The sequence below is a fragment of the Budorcas taxicolor genome, chromosome 2 (genome assembly GCF_023091745.1).
Source record: "Budorcas taxicolor isolate Tak-1 chromosome 2, Takin1.1, whole genome shotgun sequence".
Lineage (NCBI taxonomy): Eukaryota > Metazoa > Chordata > Mammalia > Artiodactyla > Bovidae > Budorcas > Budorcas taxicolor.
Window position 1 is genome coordinate 130503855 of NC_068911.1, and position 19957 is coordinate 130523811.

Sequence of the window (19957 nt, forward strand, 5' to 3'; positions counted from 1 at the left end):
TGAGAAATTTGGGCCCAAAATCTGGGTATTGGGGATGTGGACCCATCTGTTTTAGAGAGGTATGTTGGTGTTTACTTTTTGTTGAACAGGAAAATAGTAAGGAGAAAGGTAAAACAGGTAAAATTCTGACTGAAATTTTAATGATGGCCTTACCATTTTTGAACTCTTGCCAGGCACTGTTCTAGTAACAACATAAAATCCTACTTACTTGTGTAATCATAGCAATACTGTTTGATGTTCTTTGCCTCGCAGGTGAAGGATGCAGATAGGTAGAGGAACTTGCTCAAGGTAACCTAAATTTTAAGTCATAGGTTGGAACTGAACTCAACCTTGTCTGACTTCAAAGTCTGCATTTCACTATTCTACACAAAAATTTTTTTGAAAAATTGAGACTAAAATTATCAGGGTGCTATTCTGCTGTGGAAGTTGTTACCATTATCAAGATTATGATTTTTTTCCTCTATTGCTCCAGAAACTATGCTTTACAGAAAGTTCTTATTTTTTAAAATTGACATAAAATAGGTTTTTCATTTTTTTATTGTAGTAAGGACACTTAGTATGAAATACATCTTAACAGATTTTTAAGTGTACATTATAATACTGAATAAATGAAACTTTATGCCCATTGATTAAAAACTCATTTTCCCCTCCCCTAGTCCCTGGCAACTACTGTTCTAGTCTCTGCTTCTACAGCTATTTTAGATCCTTCACGTATGTGGAATACAGTATTTTGTCCTTCTGACTGGCTTATTTGACTTAGCTTATTGTCAAGGTTCATTCCGTGTTGTCAAATATTTAAAGCTGAGTAATAACTCCACTGTATGCAATACCACGTTTTCTCCATTCATACAACAAATGGACATTGATGCTGCCACAGCTTGGCTATTGTAAACAGTGCTACAATTCAGATGAGAGTGCTAATATCTCTCTTTGAGATTCTGATTTCCGTTCTTTTAGAAAAATACTCAGAAGTGGGGTTTCTGAATAGAAATATGGTAGTTCTATTTTTAACTTTTTGAGGATCCTCTGAACTGCCACAGTGGGCACACCATTCTGGATTACCACCAACATGGACCATAAGGTTTTAGGGGTGTGAATTTGTCACATTTGTTTCCTAATTTGTGCAGTTTTTGTTTCTAGTTAAATCTCATTCTTCTAGTACATTTTTTTTGAAATGTTAAGTAATTCATTGATCCATTTAGTGTACAGTATATGTGTCTTTTTTTTAACCAACGGTTTACTTTATTGGATTACCCACTCTCCCCCACCACTCCCCTGCCCCCAAATTTGAGATGTCACCTTTATCATACAGTAAATTTTTAAGCAAACATATTCCTGGATTTCACAGTCTGATCCATTGATCTCTCTATCCTATCACAGTGTTTTCAATATAAACTTATATATTTGTATGATACCTGATATGACAGTTCCTCCCTGTACTCTCAACAGTGCACTTACCTGGCTGTGAGCATTTTTAACTTCTGGGTAAGGGCTGCGAGCGGAGAAGGCAATGGCACCCCACTCCAGTACTCTTGCCTGGAAAATCCCATGGATGGAGGAGCCTGGTAGGCTGCAGTCCGTGGGGTTGCTAAGTCGGACATGACTGAACAACTTCACTTTCATGCAATGAAGAAGGAAATGGCAACCCACTCCAGTGTTCTTGCCTGGAGGATCCCAGGGACAGGGGAGCCTGGTGGACTGACGTTTATGGGGTCACACAGAGTCGGACACGACTGAAGTAACTTAGCAAAGGGCTGCCAGATTGCTCTCCAGCATGATACCAGGTCACATGCCTCATCCAGCAAGTTAATTGCTGTTTTCTCTGCAGCCACACCAAAATGGACTTTAGAACTTTTTATTTATGTGAAGTCTATTTAAATGTCTTTTTTTTTAACCCTTAAGCAATCTGTATGAGAGAGCTCAATCAAACCTAGGCTCTAGATCCTTTGTAGCTTACATAGTCATTCAGTCAGTTCAGTAGCTCAGTCATGTCCAACTCTTTGCGACCCCATGAACCGCAGCATGCCAGGCCTCCCTGTCCATCACCAATTCCCGGAGTCCACCCAAACCCATGTCCATTGAGTCGGTGATGTAATCCAACCATCTCATCCTCTGTCGTCCCCTTCTCCTCCTGCCTTCAATCTTTCCCAGCATCAGGGTCTTTTCCAATGAGTCAGTTCTTCGCATCAGGTGGCCAAAGTATTGGAGTTTCAGCTTCAACATTAGTCCGTCCAATGAACACCCAAGACTAATCTCCTTTAGGATGGACTGGTTGGATCTCCTTGCAGTCCAAGGGACTCTCAAAAGTCTTCTCCAACACCACAGTTCAAAAGCATCAATTCTTTGGCCCTCAGCTTTCTTTATAGTCCAACTCTCACATCCATCCACATACATGACCACTGGAAAAACCATAGCCTTGAGTAGATGGACCTTGGTTGACAAAGTAATGTCTCTGCTTTTTAATATGCTGTCTAGGTTGGTCGTAACTTTCCTTCCAAGGAGTAAGTGTCCTTTAATTTCATGGCTGCAATCACCATCTGCAGTGATTTTGGAGCCCAGAAAATAGTAGTTATGTGATATTTGACAAATCATCTCAACCTCTCTGGGTTTAAGAATTAACTGTAAAAACAAAGGGGGGGGGGGCACTAGATGTTCCTTAACATTTTGAGTCAAGCCTGATATTTTTTTTCCTTAAACTTTAATTTTATTAACATTTAAAACTAGATAATCTGTTTGTGGGCTTCCCAGGTGTCTCAGTGGTAAAGAATCTGCCTGCCAATGCAAGAGACATGGGTTTGATCCCTGGGTGGGAGAGATCCCCTGGAGAAGAAAATGGCAGCCCACTCCAGTATTCTTGCTGAGATAATCTCATGGACAGAGGAGCCTGGAGGGCTACAGCCCAGGGGTCACAAGAGTCAGACATGACTGAAGTGACTGACCATGTACGCATGCAACATATGTGTAGGTAAAAATTCGAAAGAATGTACATTGAAAAGAGTCCTTCCCATCCCTGTGCTGTAGCCACCTGGTTCCATTCCTGGAGGCACTGGTGTTACAGTTTATATTCTTTCTTTCAGGGGTGTTTTATGTATACATATGTATTTGTGTGTGTATATATATGTATCTCATGCATATGAAATATATATATACTTTTCAAAAGTAAAATATTCTGTACACACCAATTGGCACCTTGCCTTTTATCTTTTGTATTAATAATTTTGTCTTTGGAATTAATCTATAAAGTACATATAAAAGTTTCATTCTCCTTATAGCTATATGATGTTTCATTATATGGATGAATCAAAATTTAAGCATTTCCTATTGATATTTAAATTCTAAACTTAGGCTCTTAAAAACACTTCTGAAATAAATAAAATTTTGCATAGATTTTATATCTTTAAGATAAACTGCTGGGCATGAAATTGCTATATCAAAGGGTCATTGTTACTTAGTTGCTAAGTTACATGTAACTCTTTTGCAACCCCATGCACTACACAGCCTGCCAGGCTCCTCTGTCCATGGGATTTTCTAGGAGTGGGTTGTCATTTACTTCTCCAGGGGATCTTCCTGATGCAGTTATTGAACCTGCGTCTTCTGCATTGGCAGGCAGATTCTTTACTATTGAGCCTCCTGGGAAGCCCATGTCAACAGTTATGTGAACCTTAATCATATATACACACATACACACAAACATCTTCAAGTTGCCCTTCAGAGAATTTCTACCGATTAATAATCTTACCAGCAATGTATGAGATTGCTGATTTCCTCCCACTCTCAATAATATAGAATGTTATGAATTTTTATTTTTCCAAACAAATCATTTTATCTTTATGGATAAGGGTGAGGATCTAAGAGCCATCTCTTATTTTCTTTCCTGTTAACTGTTCCTATTGCCTATTAATATCTGCTGCTCAGTTTCCTACTGGGTAACTGGCCTTTTATGATTTGATATCCTTATCATTCAGGGAAATTGGTTCTTTGTGATAAGTTTTTTCCTCCAGTTTATAATTTGACTTTGATTTTTTTAATGCTTTGAATTTGTAGGAAGTAATTTTGGTACAGCTGAATAAATAAAATTTTCCATTATAGCTTCTAGTTATTTCAAACTCTGAAAAGTCTCCAACAGAAGGTTCTTCCATAGTTTCTTTAGGTATTTTTATGGTTTTCGGTTGTTGTATTTTTTCAATCTTGAGATTTTCCTGTTTTAAGAGATAAGAAATGGATCCAAACCCTTGTCTTACAAGTTAAGCCTAGTTCTTTAAGACATTAAAATTTAGCCAAACTCTTACAAAACACTTTTCAGTCTCATTTTGCCTAGAGATTTGACTTGGAAAAAACATCAGTGGGTACTTACTTATCTGACTTATTTCAAAAGACCAATTTATTATAGTATTTTTAAGTCATTCATTTTAAAAAGGTGTTTTTTTTTTTTAAATTTTAAATTTATTTGGCTGTACTGGGTCTTAGTTGCAAGCGCAAACTCTTAGTTATGTCATGAAGGATCTAGTTACCTGACCAGGAATCAAACTCAGGCCCTGGGCATTGAGACTGCAGTCTAAGCCACTGGACCACTAGAGAACTCCCCATTCATTTTTTTGAACAAGTGTCAGGCACTGTCTTAGGCCCTAGAGATACAGGGATGAATAAAATCAGTTCAGTTCAGTTCAGTTCAGTCGCTCAGTTATGTCCGACTCTTTGTGACCCCATGGACTGCAGCACGCCAGGCTTCCTTGTCGATCCTCAGCTCCTGGAGCTTACTCAAACTGATGTCCATTGAGTCGGTGATGCCATCCAACCATCTCATTCTCTGTTGTCCACTTCTCCTGCCTCCAACCTTTCCCAGTATCAGGGTCTTTTCAAATGAGTCAGTTCTTCACATCAAGTGGCCAAAGTATTGGAGTTTCAGCTTCAGCATCAGTCCTTCCAATGAATATTCAGTACTGATATCCTTTAGGATGGACTGGTTGGATCTCCTTGCAGTCCAAGGGACTCTCAAGAGTCTTCTCCAAACACCACAGTTCAAAAGCATCAATTCTTCGGCGCTCAGGTTTCTTTATAGTACAACTCTCACATCCATATATGACCACTGGAAAAACCATAGCTTTGACTAGACAGACCTTTGTTGGCAAAGTAATGTCTCTGTTTTTTAATATGCTGCCTAGGTTGGTCATAGCTTTTCTTCCAAGCAGTAAGCGTCTTTTAATTTCATGGCTGCAGTCACCATCTGCAGTGATTTTGGTGCCCCCCAAAATAAAGTCTGTCACTGTTTCCAGTTTCTCCATCTAATTGCCTTGAAGTGATGCGACCAGATGTCATGATGGTAGTTTTCTGAATGTTGAACTTTAAGCCAACTTTTCACTCTTTCCCTTTCATCAAGAGGCTCTTTAGTAGTTCTTCGCTTTCTGCCGTAAGCATGGTGTCATCTGCATATCTGAGGTTATTCATATTTCTCCCTGCAATCTTGATTTCAGGTTGTGCTTCTTCCAGCCCAGCGTTTCTCATGATGTACTCTGCAAAGAAATTAAATAAGCAAGGTGACAGTATACAGCCTTGACACACTCCTTTCCCTATTTGGAAATAGTCTGTTGTTCCATGTCCAGTTCTAACTGTTGCTTCCTGACCTGGATACAGATTTCTCAAGAGGCAGGTCAGCTGGTCTGATAGTCCCATCTCTTTAAGAATTTTTCAGAGTTTGTTGTGAATAAAACAGGCAGAAGTAAACAACTAAATTAATAGCATAATTTTAGAAACTGGTGTCATCTAGAAAATAAAGGTAGAAAATGCCCCTAACTTCATGAAAGACATTAGGTGCCCTATGGAAAAAAGGAATGATAATTGTCTGTTGTGACTTATCTCTTCTGATCATATCTTCCCTTCCTGAAGATTCAGGAACTACTGTATTAGTTATCTATTGCTGCTTAACGAATCATCCCAAACTTAGTGGCTTAAAACACCAGTATCTCACACAGTATTTGGACATCAGAAATTTGGGATCTGCTTATCCCAAATTTTATGAGGCTACCATCAGCCAAAGGTTTGACTGGGATCTGCAAGTTATACTTCCAAGATGGTTACTCTTGCTGGCAAGTTGATACTTACTTTTGGCAGGAGCTTCAGTGGATCCCTTGTGGGCAACTTGAGGATCCTCACACATGACAGTGTCTTAGCTTACCCAAGGGAGGTGAGTTGAGAGAGCAAGGCCAAAGCCACAGTGTCTTTTATGGCCTAACATCAGGGGTCACACAACATCATTTTCAAAATGTCCTATTTTGATTAAACAGGTCCACCCTGTTCAGTGTGCGAGAAAACCAAAGGTGTTCTTCATTTGGTTGTCTCTCACACTGAGGAGATGATAATCACTAGAGGACATCTTGGCAACTGGCTACCACAATCACTAATTGGTAAAATATTCTAGAGATAAAAATGAAGTACTGTGGAAGCTGAGTATCTCACTCATTTGTAGTCAAAATTGTCTTGTTTGAACTTTATAAATTCAAAAAATTTTGTCTATAACAATTTTTATAAAGAGAAATGAATTTTCAAATAATATGTTAAAAATGTACAAAACTACATATACAACTACTTTTTGTTCAGCTGTGAACATACATCTCCATACTTCACTGCTGCTTCAATTTTGCTTGGCCTGGAACAAAACTGCCTCTATGAAACCCCCTCAATAAATGCAACTTAAATGGCACATTCAAGTACTTCATCCATCTCGGTCAGTGCACCAGCTTTGCTCTTAGGCTGGCGTCCTTTAAGTCAAGAGGGTTGATGCAGCCCCAGACTTGACAAGGTTCAGCGGCACAAAAAAGGAACCATCTCTTTTACTGTCTCCTCAAGAGCAAGAAAACCTTTCCCCAGAGTGCTCCATCAGCTATCTTTTCATATCTCCTCAGGCTAACATGGAGTCATATGCTCACCCTTTAAACATTGGCTTAGGCCAATAAGGATTTATCCCTCAGTTAAAGATGGGTTTACCTTTCCCTGCTCAAATTGGGAGAGATGGATACCAAGCAAGAGTAAAGTCTCTTTGCAAAGAGCATGTGTAGTGTGGATAGCAAATAGGCCACCATCAACCAAAGACATTTTGTCTGTAGTATAGTAATTTACATATCCTCCTTTCCTATTCATTTTTAAACTTTTTGAAGAAAGGAGCTTATACATCTTATTCATGGTTCTCAGCTCTTGCTCAGTGCCCAAACACAATGCGCATTCACTATTTTAGTTGGATTTTAAAACTCCCCAAGGAGGATTTCATATTGGATAGATGGTTTTGAAATTACTTATGATTCATTGGATTTACAAAGTATTTTCTTCTAAAACTTTTGAGAGACTTTAAAATTAATTAATTTTTGCTGCACTGGGTCTTCATTGTTGCAGATGGGCTTTCTCTAGTTGCGGAGAGCTTCTAGTTGCGAACTTCTCACTGCAGTGGCTTCTCCTGTTGCAAAGCACAGGCTCTAGGGTGTGTGAGCTTCAGCAGTTTCAGCTCATATGCTCTAGAGCAGAGGCTCAGTATTTGTGCTCCACGGGCTTGGTTGCTCCATGGCATGTGAGATCTTCTGAGACCATGGATCAAACCCATGTTCCCAGCATTGCAAGGTGGATTCTTAACCACTGGACCACCAGGGAAGCCCCCAAAAGATCATACTCTTATGAGGCAGAAGGAAAGAACTGCTGTGCACTGGTTTCATTCCCTCCCCCTCCACACAAACCCTTTTATTTGATAAATTGTTCAAAGTCTTACAGTCAAGAAGGAAGAGAATTTAGACTTCTTGAATCTCAGTCCAGAGTTATTTTCATTTGTTCATCTTGCCTTTAAAAAAACTACCTCTTTAACAAAAATATTCAAGTAACCCATTTTTACATTTTACTGTTATTACTGATCATGCTCTTTTCTTCTTCCCCCCACTCCCTAAATTAATTGTGGTTGTAGAATTATTGTTGTTTAGAGGTCTGCAGACCTCCAATCTGCAGACTAACAGATTAAACGTCACATTAAAATGTGAAGGTTATGAGCTAGAAACATTTCAACCATAAAGACCAAGGTTCTTCCTGTAAACAAGGCCAGAATTGACATCACAATGTAGCATAATTAGACTTTTCAAAGAGAAGAATATGTATTTTGTTCCTGAATTTAACACCTACTTAACTCTCTTTTGTTCTCTTCAGATGGGTTGAAACAGTATTTAAGTATTACTACCAGGCATGAAATTAAAAGACGCTTACTCCTTGGAAGGAAAGTTATGACCAACCTAGACAGCATATTCAAAAGCAGAGACATTGCCAGCAAAGGTCTGTCTAGTCAAGGCTATGGTTTTTCCAGTGGTCACGTATGGGTGTGAGTTGGACTGTGAAGAAAGCTGAGGGCCGAAGAATTGATGCTTTTGAATTGTGGTGTTGGAGAAGACTCTTTAGAGTCCCTTGGACTGCAAGGAGATCCAACCAGTCCATCCTAAAGGAGACCAGTCCTGGGTGTTCATTGGAAGGATTGATGCTGAAGCTGAAACTCCAATACTCTGGGCCACCTGATGCAAAGAGTTGACTCATTGGAAAAGACCCTGATGCTGGGAGGGATTGGGGGCAGGATAAGGGGACGACCGAGGATGAGATGGCTGGATGGCACCACCAACTCGATGGACATGAGTTTGGGTAAACTCTAGGAGTTGGTGATGGACAGGGAGGCCTGGCATGCTGCAATTCATGGGGTTGCAGAGTCAGACATCACTGAGCGACTGAACTGAATTCTGGACTTCAGAGAACATTAAGATGAGCCCCTTCAACTATAGGTAACTGGTATTTACAGCTCGGGGACTACCACACAATCCGGGAAATTATAACTGAATCCTTGGAGTAAGGGAGGTGAGATTGTCCACAGACCTAAGAATCTGCTCTCTACAGATCCACCCATATCTCTCTTAGGCTGGCAACATTTAGGGGCTGCTTGTCTTAGATTCTCACTGTATTTATTAAGAGAACTGGTGACTTGCATGGCTGTCTCCATGGCTAGACTCTAATCAACTTATCCTTAAGGATGGGGCCTTTTTATACTTTTACCTCAGTGCCACAGAGTGGGGCTTAATAAACACTTGTTGGATGAATAAATTTTTTGCACTTATAAGTTAGTGATGGAGTTGTCCTTTCTCTTGAAAAGTTACCAGTCTCTACATCTTCTAGAAAGAAGAAATCTTTAAAGGCAAACAGGCTTCCCATATTAAATGCTTCTGAACGAAATTCCAAGCCATGACAGTTATTCAGCTTTGCACTAATTTTAACCACCCTCTCATCCACTCCTGGCTTTCATCTTTGGAGACTCCGTTACATGTCTCAGCATTCTTAATACACCTTTGGGTGTACTTGATGGGATGGGATATCTGATGCTTTTCTCTCTTGAAAATTACCCTACTATATGCATTGTTTACTAATTTAACTGTCTTCCCATCTGATAACCTAAGGCCTCTCTCATCCCAGATGAAACATTTTAAGATTTCCAAGCAGGAACCAAAAAAAAGTTTGCCAGTACATCTGTGATTCCATGACTTAAGAGAAAACTTAAAACTTGCAACAAAGAAAAACTGAAATACTGGGATGTACAACACCCACCGTCAACGAAGGGGCATTCATTTTCTCCTCCTGCTTCTGACTTGCAAAAAAATACAAGCTAATCTTGTCTGCTTAACACACAATACCCGATGTCCCCTTTACCGTCAGATAATTGGCATTTGGGTCTCTAATCGACACAAACTTAGCGGATGGCGGAAATACCGTTTTACACTCTAAGCCTGAGTCTGATTTGAAATTGGTCCATTTCATGCAGGGTCTGTGTAACTTTCCAAGACTGCTGACCTCTTTTTCACTGTGCACATCTAGGCAGATTTCGGGACAGACTTACGCTTCTCTAGGTATTTGTTTGCACAACCGACAACTGAAACGGTCGCCATTGTGCAAGCTCCGTTCTTCCAGTTAACCAACGTAAGCCCAATGAGATGCACAACGCGCTACGCCGAATTTGCACATTCCCACTTGGGGATGGTGGCTCTCTGCGCTGGCCGGCGGAATTCTCTTTGCTACTCACTCTCGTCCTTGGCAGCCGGGTCTCTCCCTCCCTCCACTTCGTCGTCAGTGAGTCGTCGGCTGTTCCTTTTCTTGTCCCCCTCCCTCCGCCAGCTGGCCCTTGCAGGGACTCCTCCAGTTCCTCCCACCCTGCCCCGCGCGGGCTACGGCTGTGCCGTCAGCAGTCGCCCCGCCCCCGCGCCCGAGCCAGGAACGCCGCTCCGCCCCGCCCCCCGCGCAGGCCGCCGTCCCCTACATCCGGGTACCGACTCCAGCCGCCCAGACTCTGGCACTATGGTCATGGCGGAGGGGACGGCTGTGCTGAGGCGGAACAGGCCGGGTACCAAGGCTCAGGTACTATATCTGCACCTTTGGTGGAGGGGGAGGGGGCTCTTGGTGCCGAGCAGAGTCGCACTTTGAAGCTGGATACCTCTGAGAGGAGGATGGGCCGGGGCGACCGACGGACTGGCGGGGGCACTGGTGCCCGGCCTGCTCTTCCGGAGCCTCAGTCCTTCGGTTTGGCGGAGGCGGCGGCGGCGGCGGCCCGGGAGGCCTGCGTAGCTCCGACTGGAGGGTGGGCGTGAGGGGCGCATAGGGGCGGCCGAGACCAGGGCTGGAAAGCTTGTTAGCAGCCACTGCTTGTTCTCGCCTTTTGCCTGATCTCCAGTGACCAGTGTCTGAGGGGTGCCGCCGGCCAGGTGGAGACCCTGAGGTTCTGTGAGGGCTTCTGGGGTGGGAGGGGTGTAAACAGCCTACCTCGTCCTGCCTTCCAGTTCCTATCTGGCTTGTGACCTGCCCGACTTCTGACATCCAGCTTGTCTAGCCGGATCCGGGAGTCGATATCCTCCTCCTCCTGCTGTTTGCTTTTGGCCACTTCTCGCTCTAGCTGTTCTCTGGTCCAGCAAGTTTTCATCATCAGGCTGGGACTTGTTAGATATCATTCCTTGTGAATTTCTTTGTTATGTGTGAAGCATAAGGAAGGAATTGATTATAATTTTATCAGCTTTTAGTAGGGCGGTACTTGGAGTGAGTTGGTCCTTGTGTCAGTATTGATTCTTGGGATTTGCAAAAGACGGAGTGCTCTTCACATTCCTAAAAAAATCGACTACGGTAGTTGGACCTCATCTGATTAGCCTGCCAGGTGAAATGGTTTGCAATTGGGTACATGCTCCAAAATCAGAAGAGGTGTTATAATGTGATTTTTAAAGAAAAAGAGGTAAGTGTATGTGTGGGGTGGCGCTCAGGGTAGGGACCAGATGCAACCGTGGAGCTACTGCCTTATGCCAGAGAATGGATTTTTAATGCCTTGCACAGAATTTGGGAAAGGGTGTCCTTTCAAAGGGAACTTTTAGATCCAGACATCTTCCCAGATCTATGTTACAGATAAGGAAACTGAAGCCCAGAAATTAGACTGATAATTAGACACTAGTGACCTTTTCTTTTTCACAAATTGCTCCTAGTACTGAATTTTAGAGAGTTCAGTTTGAAACCCTTTTGTTTTTATAGAGTCATGTTTTATTGTGTCAGTTTTATTGGCAGTTTTATGGTCATCCTACTTGGAATTTGTATATTATTTGTGCCTTTTACTGTTTCAAAAATTTCTTGACTTATAAATGATCTTTTCTAAGATGCTTTTAATTCTCATTCTGTGGAAACATTATTTCTGATTCTTGTAAATGATCAACTTTTATATTTTTGTATTTAGAAGTGAATTTTTTGTGCTCACATAAGAATCATCCATTTTTACTGATTCAAAAGTTATTAATTTTGAAAGGATAGAGAATCATAGATTTTAACTCAGTGTTTTAACACATCTATTTGCTATGTTATGAGTAAGTCACATATAGAAAGTTCCTTTGCTTTTTTCCACATAGTCATAGATCAAAGTTGTTTAATAAAATGTAATAGAAAATGTTAGGATTTTTTAAAAAAAGGACTACTTAAGCAGCATTCTGCCTGTACTTTGTATATCACACTGATTTCCTTTGTGAAATGGGTCTACTCTAAAATGATATATTTAGAATTAGAGTAGATAGAGTATCTTTCTACTTTTTTAAAAATTTGTTAGGTTGGATTATAGGCACATAGTTGTTTTTCAATAAATGTTTTACTGAATTAGATGAGAATGTTCATTAAGCTGGATTTTTGGCTCCTCTTTTAAGTGTTTTAAGTATGAGGCAAACATTTAATTCTCAATTAACTTTTTACATCTTTTCTATGTATTACTATATGTGTTTTTTAATATTTTAAAAAACAGAATACAAACTATATTTTTTAAAAAATAAAATTTGCAAAGCATATTAATAAGACATTTTTCACTACAAATCAGGAAGAATTTTAAAACTACTTTCTAATAATATGTAGATAATATCTAGGAAGAGACATCCTAAAACAATTTCCAGAAAGTTGTTTTTATTTCTTGACTTTTAAAATAAATTTAGTTCATTTTCATTCAGAATAGGCAACTGTTGAAAAAGAAAAGATATGAAATGCTTAAGAAATACTTAAATGGTATACCATACCCATCACGTACTCTCAGAACTAGGACATTACTAATATAGTTAAATCCTTCTGTATCACATTCTTCTGTCTTCTGCCCACTCCTAGTCAGTAATGGTGATTATCTTTTTTTTTTTCTTTAAACTTTTTACTGTTACATGCATTATATTTATAAATATCTTTTGCAATTAAACTTTTAATAACGTAGTATCAAACACTGTATTCTTCAGTTTGCTCCAATTTTTAGAGACTTACGTTGACTGATGCAGGGTTATAGATTTTTGGTTTACTACTACCTTTTCCCAGACATTTATTGAGTATCTACAATGTGTCAGGCATTAAGTGCCTACAGAAGATATATAGGTAAACTGCTGAAAAAGCTGTCAGATGGAAAGAGTCTGAACACTTTGGTGAATGTCTGTGAACTGGGCTATCTATAGAGCAGTTCAGAACCAGTATAAGGTGATCCATAAAAATATTCCCCTTAAAAGAAGATTGTTTGAACTTTCCTGGTAGTCCAGTGATTAAGACTCTGGCTGCCGGACTTCCCTGGTGGCTCAGTGGTGAAGAGTCCACTTGCTAATAATGCAAGATTCCCCCATGCTTAAGAGCAACTAAACCCACGTGCCACAACTATGGAACCTGTGTGCTAGAGGCCCAGGATCTGCAATTCCTGAGCCCACCTGTGGCAACTACTGAAACCTGTGCTCCCTAGAGCCCATGCACTGCAACAAGAGAAGCCACAGTAGTGAGAAGCCTGCACACTGTAGCTAGAGAGGAGCCCCCGCTCTCTGCAACTAGAAAAAGCAACTAGAAAAAGCAACTAGAGTGCAGCAACGAAGACCCAGCACAACCAATAAATAAATAAATAAAATTTTGAAAAGTAGGTTGTTCTTTTTAAATGATTTGTTTTTGATGGTGCTCACATTTTGATTTAGAAATTTAAAACATCATTTGCAATTAGAATTGTAATTTATTATAATATCTGTCTTAAATAATACTTAATGGAGTAGTAACTGCTGCTTATTCTAGCTATTCTCTTTGGGTAAAAATTGATGTTTTTTACTGCCTGGATATTTTTTTTCATTAAAACTTTTGGAAAAATATTTAACCACCACAAACAAAATTGTGCTGGACTTATCAATTAATAACACATGAAAGGTTTATGAGAGCCATATTTGAGGGATCTATGGTTGAGAAAACTGTAACTTAGAGTTCAGTTAAATAAAATCTTGGTGTTCATTTAAAACATTGAATAAAATTTCTTTAACTTACTTACTAATAATCACATTGTTTAAAATATGAGAACTTTTCTTCTCCCCTGATATAACTTTGGATCTTTGTTAAGAATTGAAGTCAATCATAATAGTATTGCATCTTCTTTGTAACTTTGTATATGCTTTAACCATGACATTTTTTCTTATAGGATTTCTATAATTGGCCTGATGAATCCTTTGATGAAATGGACAGTACACTTGCTGTTCAGCAGGTAATAATAATAGTTTCTTTTACAACTCCAATAACCCTTGGCATAGTTAAGTATTCCTATATCTTTTAGCACAAACCAGAATCCATGGAATTATTGGGGTGCCTGCTTAAAACTTTCATCAAACCTCATTTTGTTTTAAGATGGCATATTAAACTATCATAAAACTTAAATACATTTTATTATCTGTTAATATATTCTCTAGGCAAGAATTCTGGAGTGGGTTGCCATTTCCTTCTCCAGGAGATCTTCCCAACCCAGGGATCGAACCCAGGTCTCCTGCATTGCAGGCAGACACATTAACCTCTGAGCCATCAGGGAAGCCAATATATACCAAATTAGGGTATAAAATTTGACTTTAGAATGAATTTAATTCACAAATAATTGAATGCTTAAGTGGAATAATGTAAGTATAAAGAAGTAGCATACTCATTATTCATTTGGTGATTGAACATTAGAGAACATGCTTGGCTTGCGGGATCTTAGTTCCCTGACCAGGGACTGAACCTTGGGCTCTGGTAGTAAGACCACCACACCCTAACCACTCGCCAGGGGACTGCCAGGGAATTCCCATAGTTACTACTACTTCTTTTGTCTCCCTCCAATATATTTGAAAGTTTGTTTCCACTACCAAATAGCTCACTGCTGCTGCTGCTGCTGCTGCTAAGTCGCTTCAGTTGTGTCTGTGTGACCCTATAGACGGCAGCCCACTAGGCTCCTCTGTCCCTGGGATTCTCCAGGCAAGAATACTGGAGTGGGTTGCCATTTCCTTCTCCAATGTGTGAAAGTGAAGTCGCTCAGTTGTGCCCGACTCTTAGTGACCCCATGGACTGCAGCCTTCCAGGCTCCTCTGTCCATGAGATTTTCCAGGCAAGAGTACTGGAGTGGGGTGCCATTGCCTTCTGCCAAATAGCTCACTAAGACTCTGATTAGGAGGTAATAGCTCACTAAGACTCTGATTAGGAGGTAATAGCATGTTTGGTTTGAAAAACCCTTCAGGAGATTTTTAAGCATTTTTACTGAGAACCATATTGTATACTATGTTAGGTTTAAAAAAATTTTTTTTTTTATTCCCAAATGAATAAAATCTGGAAACTGGGAGAAAAAAGTTTCCATAGCTAATTCTTAAAAATCATAGCTAATTCTTAAAGGGTTAATAAAAGGATGATTGAAATTGGCTGTGCTAGTATATTAGTCAAAGCTGTTTGATTTTGATAGCTAGGTAGTTAAAGTAGATAGCTATTTGGATTTATTGTCTTGTTTAAAAATATTGGAAAACAAAATAAAAATACAGTTGAATTCTTTGAGTAGTAAAAATTTGACAGGGATTTCCTGGGTGATCTGGTGGTTAGAACTCTGTGCTTCCACTGCAGAGGGCATGGGTTTGATCCCTAGTCAAGGAACTAAGATTTTGAGAGCCGTGCTGTTGAAGCCCCTGCCCCCAAACATTTAATAATCTTAACAGAAACATTAAAAACCTTTAGAATGGATTCAGTATAGTATTTAGATACTTAGCACGGGAAATAGAAGAATACTGATGATTGAATGGCTTTGCTCATTGCCTTTTAAGAATGTATTGTTTTTAAAAAAAAAGAATGTGTTGTTCAATGAACAGATATTTAATAGGTTAGTAAAGAAGCCCTGTGGAGGATTTAGAAATAAAATCTGGAGTTCTGTGTGTGGAAATTGGCAAAAATTAAGAGGAAAAATGTGCAGGTATTTTTCCCTTTAAAAGTAGAGTTTTGTTCTGATGCTATGCTGAATTTCTTTATTAGTCCTAATAATTTTTTTGTGAAATCTTTTGGGTTTCTACAAATGAGATTATTTCATTCGCAAATAGCTTGTTCCTTTCTAATCTAGATGCCTTTTATTTCTTTTTCTTGCCTAATTACTCTGGCTGTAATTTCAAATACTATTTTGAATAGAAGTGGCAACAGCAGGCATCCTTATATTATTTCTGATCTTACTGGAAATCTTTCAGTCACTTCCACATTAAGTATGATGTTTGCTGTGTGTTTTTCATATTTGGCCATCATTATGTTGAGTTAGTTTCCTCTTATTTTAAGTTGGTTAGTGTTTTTATCATAAAAAGATGTTGAATTTTGTCAAATGCTTTTTCTGCACCAGTTGAGATCATTGTGTTTTTTTTTTCCCCCTCCATTCGGTTAACATGGTGTATTGTATTGATCAGTTTTTGTATGTTGAACCATGCTTCAGTTCAAGGAATAAATCTCATTTGATTATCATGTATAATCATTTTAATTTGCTGCTGAATTTGCTAGGATTTTTGTATCTGTTCACAAGGGATATTGATTTCTAGTTTTCTTAGAGTATCTTAATTTGGCTTTGGTATCAGGAATGCTGCTGTAATGGAGTTAGGAAGTATGCTTTTGTCTTCAATTTTTTTGAAAGACTTTGAGAAGGATTGATGTTAGTTCTTTTAATATTTAGTAAAATTCACCAATTAAGCCATCAGGTACAGGGCTTTTCTTTGGTTGCACAACATTGTGCATACAAGCAAGCCACAGAACTGTATACTTAAAAATGACTATCCTTTCCACATTGAATGGTTTTTGACACTCTTGTCAAAAATAATTTAACTTTATGTGAGAGTTTATTTCTAGTTCCTCTGTTCAGTTCCATTGGTCTATAAGTCTGCTTATGTCAGTACTAGACTTTTTTTTTTCTAATATCAACACCTACTTTAACTAATTACTTAGGCTGCACCAGGTCTTAGTTGCAGCTCGCAGGATCTTATTTGCATGAGCGACTTCACTTTCACCCATTGGAGAAGGAAATGGCAACCCACTCCAGTGTTCTTGCATGGAGAATCCCAGGGACGGGGGAGCCTGGTGGGCTGCCGTCTCTGCGGTCGCACAGAGTCAGACACGACTGAAGTGACTTAGAAGCAGCAGCAGGGCATGAGAACTCTTAGTTGCAGCATATGGGATCTATTTCTCTGGTCAGGGATGGAACTTGGTTCCCTTGCATTGGGAGGGCAGAGTCTTAGCCGCTGGATCTCTAGGCTGTTTTGATTACTGTAGCTTTGTAGTAAGTCTTGAAATTGGGAAGTGTGTGTCCTTCAATTTATGTTTTCAAGATTCTTTGACTATTTGGTGCCCCTTGGAATTACATATAAATTTGAGAATCAGCTTTTCTGTTCTTGCAGAAAGACTTGGAATTCTGGCAGAGATTGCACAGAATCTGTAGATTGCTTTAGGTAATATTGATAACAATATTAAGTCTGCCTATGAACCAGAGACCAAATTGCCAACATCCGCTGGATCATCGAAAAAGCAAGATAGTTCCAGAAAAACATCTATTTCTGCTTTATTGACTATGCCACAGCCTTTGACTATGTGGATTGCAGTAAACTGTGGAAAATTCTGGAAGAGATGGGAATACCAGACCACCTGACCTGCCTCTTGAGAAATTTGTATGCAGGTCAGGAAGCAACAGTTAGAACTGGACATGGAACAACAGACTGGTTCCAAATAGGAAAAGGAGTACGTCAAGGCTGTGTACTGTCACCCTGCTTATTTAACTTCTATGCAGAGTACATCATGAGAAACGCTGGACTGGAAGAAGCACAAGGTGGAATCAAAATTACCGGGAGAAATATCAATAACCTCAGATATGCGGATGACACCACCCTTATGGCAGAAAGTGAAGAGGAACTCAAAAGCCTCTTGATGAAAGTGAAAGAGGAGAGTGAAAAAGTTGGCTTAAAGCTCAACATTCAGTAAACGAAGATCATGGCATCCGGTCCCATCACTTCATGGGAAATAGATGGGGAAACAGTGGAAAAAGCATCAGACTTTATATTTTGGGGCTCCAAAATCACTGCACGTGCTGACTGCAGCCATGAAATTAAAAGACGCTTACTCCTTAGAAGAAAAGTTATGAGCAACCTAGATAGCATATTGAAAAGCAGAGACATTACTTTGCCAACAAAGGTCTGTCTAATCAAGGCTATGGTTTTTTCAGTGGTCATGTATGGATGGATGTGAGATTTGTACTGTGAAGAAGGCTGAGTGCCGAAGAATTGATGCTTTTGAACTGTGATGTTGGAGAAGACTCTTGAGAGTCCCTTGGACTGCAAGGAGATCCAACCAGTCCATTCTGAAGGAGTTCAGCCCTGGGATTTCTTTGGAGGGAATGATGCTAAAGCTGAAGCTCCAGTACTTTGGCCACCTCATGTGAAGAGTTGACTCATTGGAAAAGACTCTGATGCTGGGAGGGATTGGGGGCAGGTGGAGAAGGGGACAGCCGAGGATGAGATGGCTGGGTGGCATCACTGATTCGATGGACGTGAGTCCGAGTGAACTCCGGGAGTTGGTGATGGACAGGGAGGCCTGGCGTGCTGCGATTCATGGGGTCGCAAAGAGTCGGACACAACTGAGCAACTGAACTGAACTGAACTGATGGATGTAAGATAGCTTTCATTTAGGTCTTCTTTAATTACTTTTAACAGTGTTTTGTAATTTTCAGTATGCAAGTATTTAATCTTCTGATTTAAATTAATTTTTCCATATTTTTCAAGTACTGTTGTAGATGGAGTTGCTTTCTTTTTTTCTTCGTATTTTTTATTGAAGTAAATAGTTGATTTATAGTGTTCAAGTGTACAGCAAAGTGATTCAGTTATATATAGGTGTGGATATATATAGGAGTTGCTTTCTTTTTTTTTCTTTCTTTTATTTATTTTTCCTGTGCTAGGTGGGCTTTTTCTCTGGCTGCATAGAGTGGGGGTGACTCTGTAGTTGCCGTGCATGGGCTTCTCATTCCTGTGGCTTCTCTTGCTGTGGAGCACGGGCTTTTAAGGTACGTGGGCTTCAGTAGTTGCTGCATGAGGGCTGAGGAGTTGTGGTTCAGTTATTCCACAGTATGCGGAATCTTCCCAGATCAGGGATTGAACCTGTGTCTCCTGCATTGGCAGGCAGATTCTTTACCACTGAGCCATCTGGGAAGCGCCAGAGTTGCTTTCCTAATTTTCTTTTTGAATTGTTCATTGAAGGTATATGCAACTGATATATATATATAGTTGTTGTTGGTTGCTCTGGGTCTTTGTTGCTACATGCAGGCTTTCTCTGAGTTAATAATGCATACTCGGTAACTGTGGTGCATGGGTTTAGTTGTTCCAAGGCATGTGGAATCTTCCTGGACTGGGGATGGAATCCATGTCCCCTGCATTGACAGGTGGATTCCTATCCACTATACCACCAGGGAAGTCTGAAACACAACTTATTTTTTATATTGATCTTGTATTCTGCTACTTTGTTGAATTCTTTTATTAGCTTTATGAGCTTTCCTGTGGATTCTTTGGGGTTTCTGTATGTAGGATCATGTCATCTCTGCCTTTTACTAATTTATTTATGTTCTGGCTAGAATTTAAGTACAGTGTTGAATAGCAATGGTGAAAGCAGGCATTCTTGTCTCATTTCTGGATTTTTTTTTGTTTTTGCCCTTGTGGGATTGTAATTCCCTGACCAGGGGTTGAACTCTGGCCCTTGGCAGTGGAAGTGTAGTGTCCTAACCATTGGACTACCTAGGAATTCCCTCATGTTTAATTTTAGAGCAAGGGAAACCTATCAGTTTTTCATCATTGAGTATGATGTTGGCTGCTGGTTTTTATAAAAGCCCTTCATCATATTGAGGAATTTCTCTCCTATACCTGATTTTCTGTATTTTTATTATGAAGGATGTTGGATTTTGTCAGATGCCTTGTCTGCATTAATTGAAATGACTGTGTGTTTTTTTCCCTTTTAATATTAATATAGTATATTGTTCATTTTTTTTTTTTTTAGTGTTGAACTACCTTACATTCCTTGCAGCTTTCTTTTGATTTGTTTGTATGGTGTATTTTTTTCCATCCTTTTACTTCTAACCTACCTATATCATTATATTTGAAGTAAGTTT

At 39.6% G+C, this 19957-nt stretch overlaps 1 protein-coding gene across 1 annotated transcript in view; it reads left to right on the forward strand.

Annotated features, from left to right (window-relative positions):
• Positions 1 to 10313: 10313 nt before the first annotated feature.
• MOB4 (MOB family member 4, phocein) overlaps positions 10314 to 19957 on the forward strand; it is a 30278-nt gene continuing 20634 nt past the window's right edge. Inside the window, exons 1-2 of the mRNA XM_052655830.1 lie at positions 10314 to 10410; positions 13982 to 14044. Of these exons, the coding sequence (XP_052511790.1) occupies positions 10351 to 10410; positions 13982 to 14044 (123 nt within the window). The 5' untranslated portion in view covers positions 10314 to 10350. The remainder of the gene's footprint in view (positions 10411 to 13981; positions 14045 to 19957) is intronic.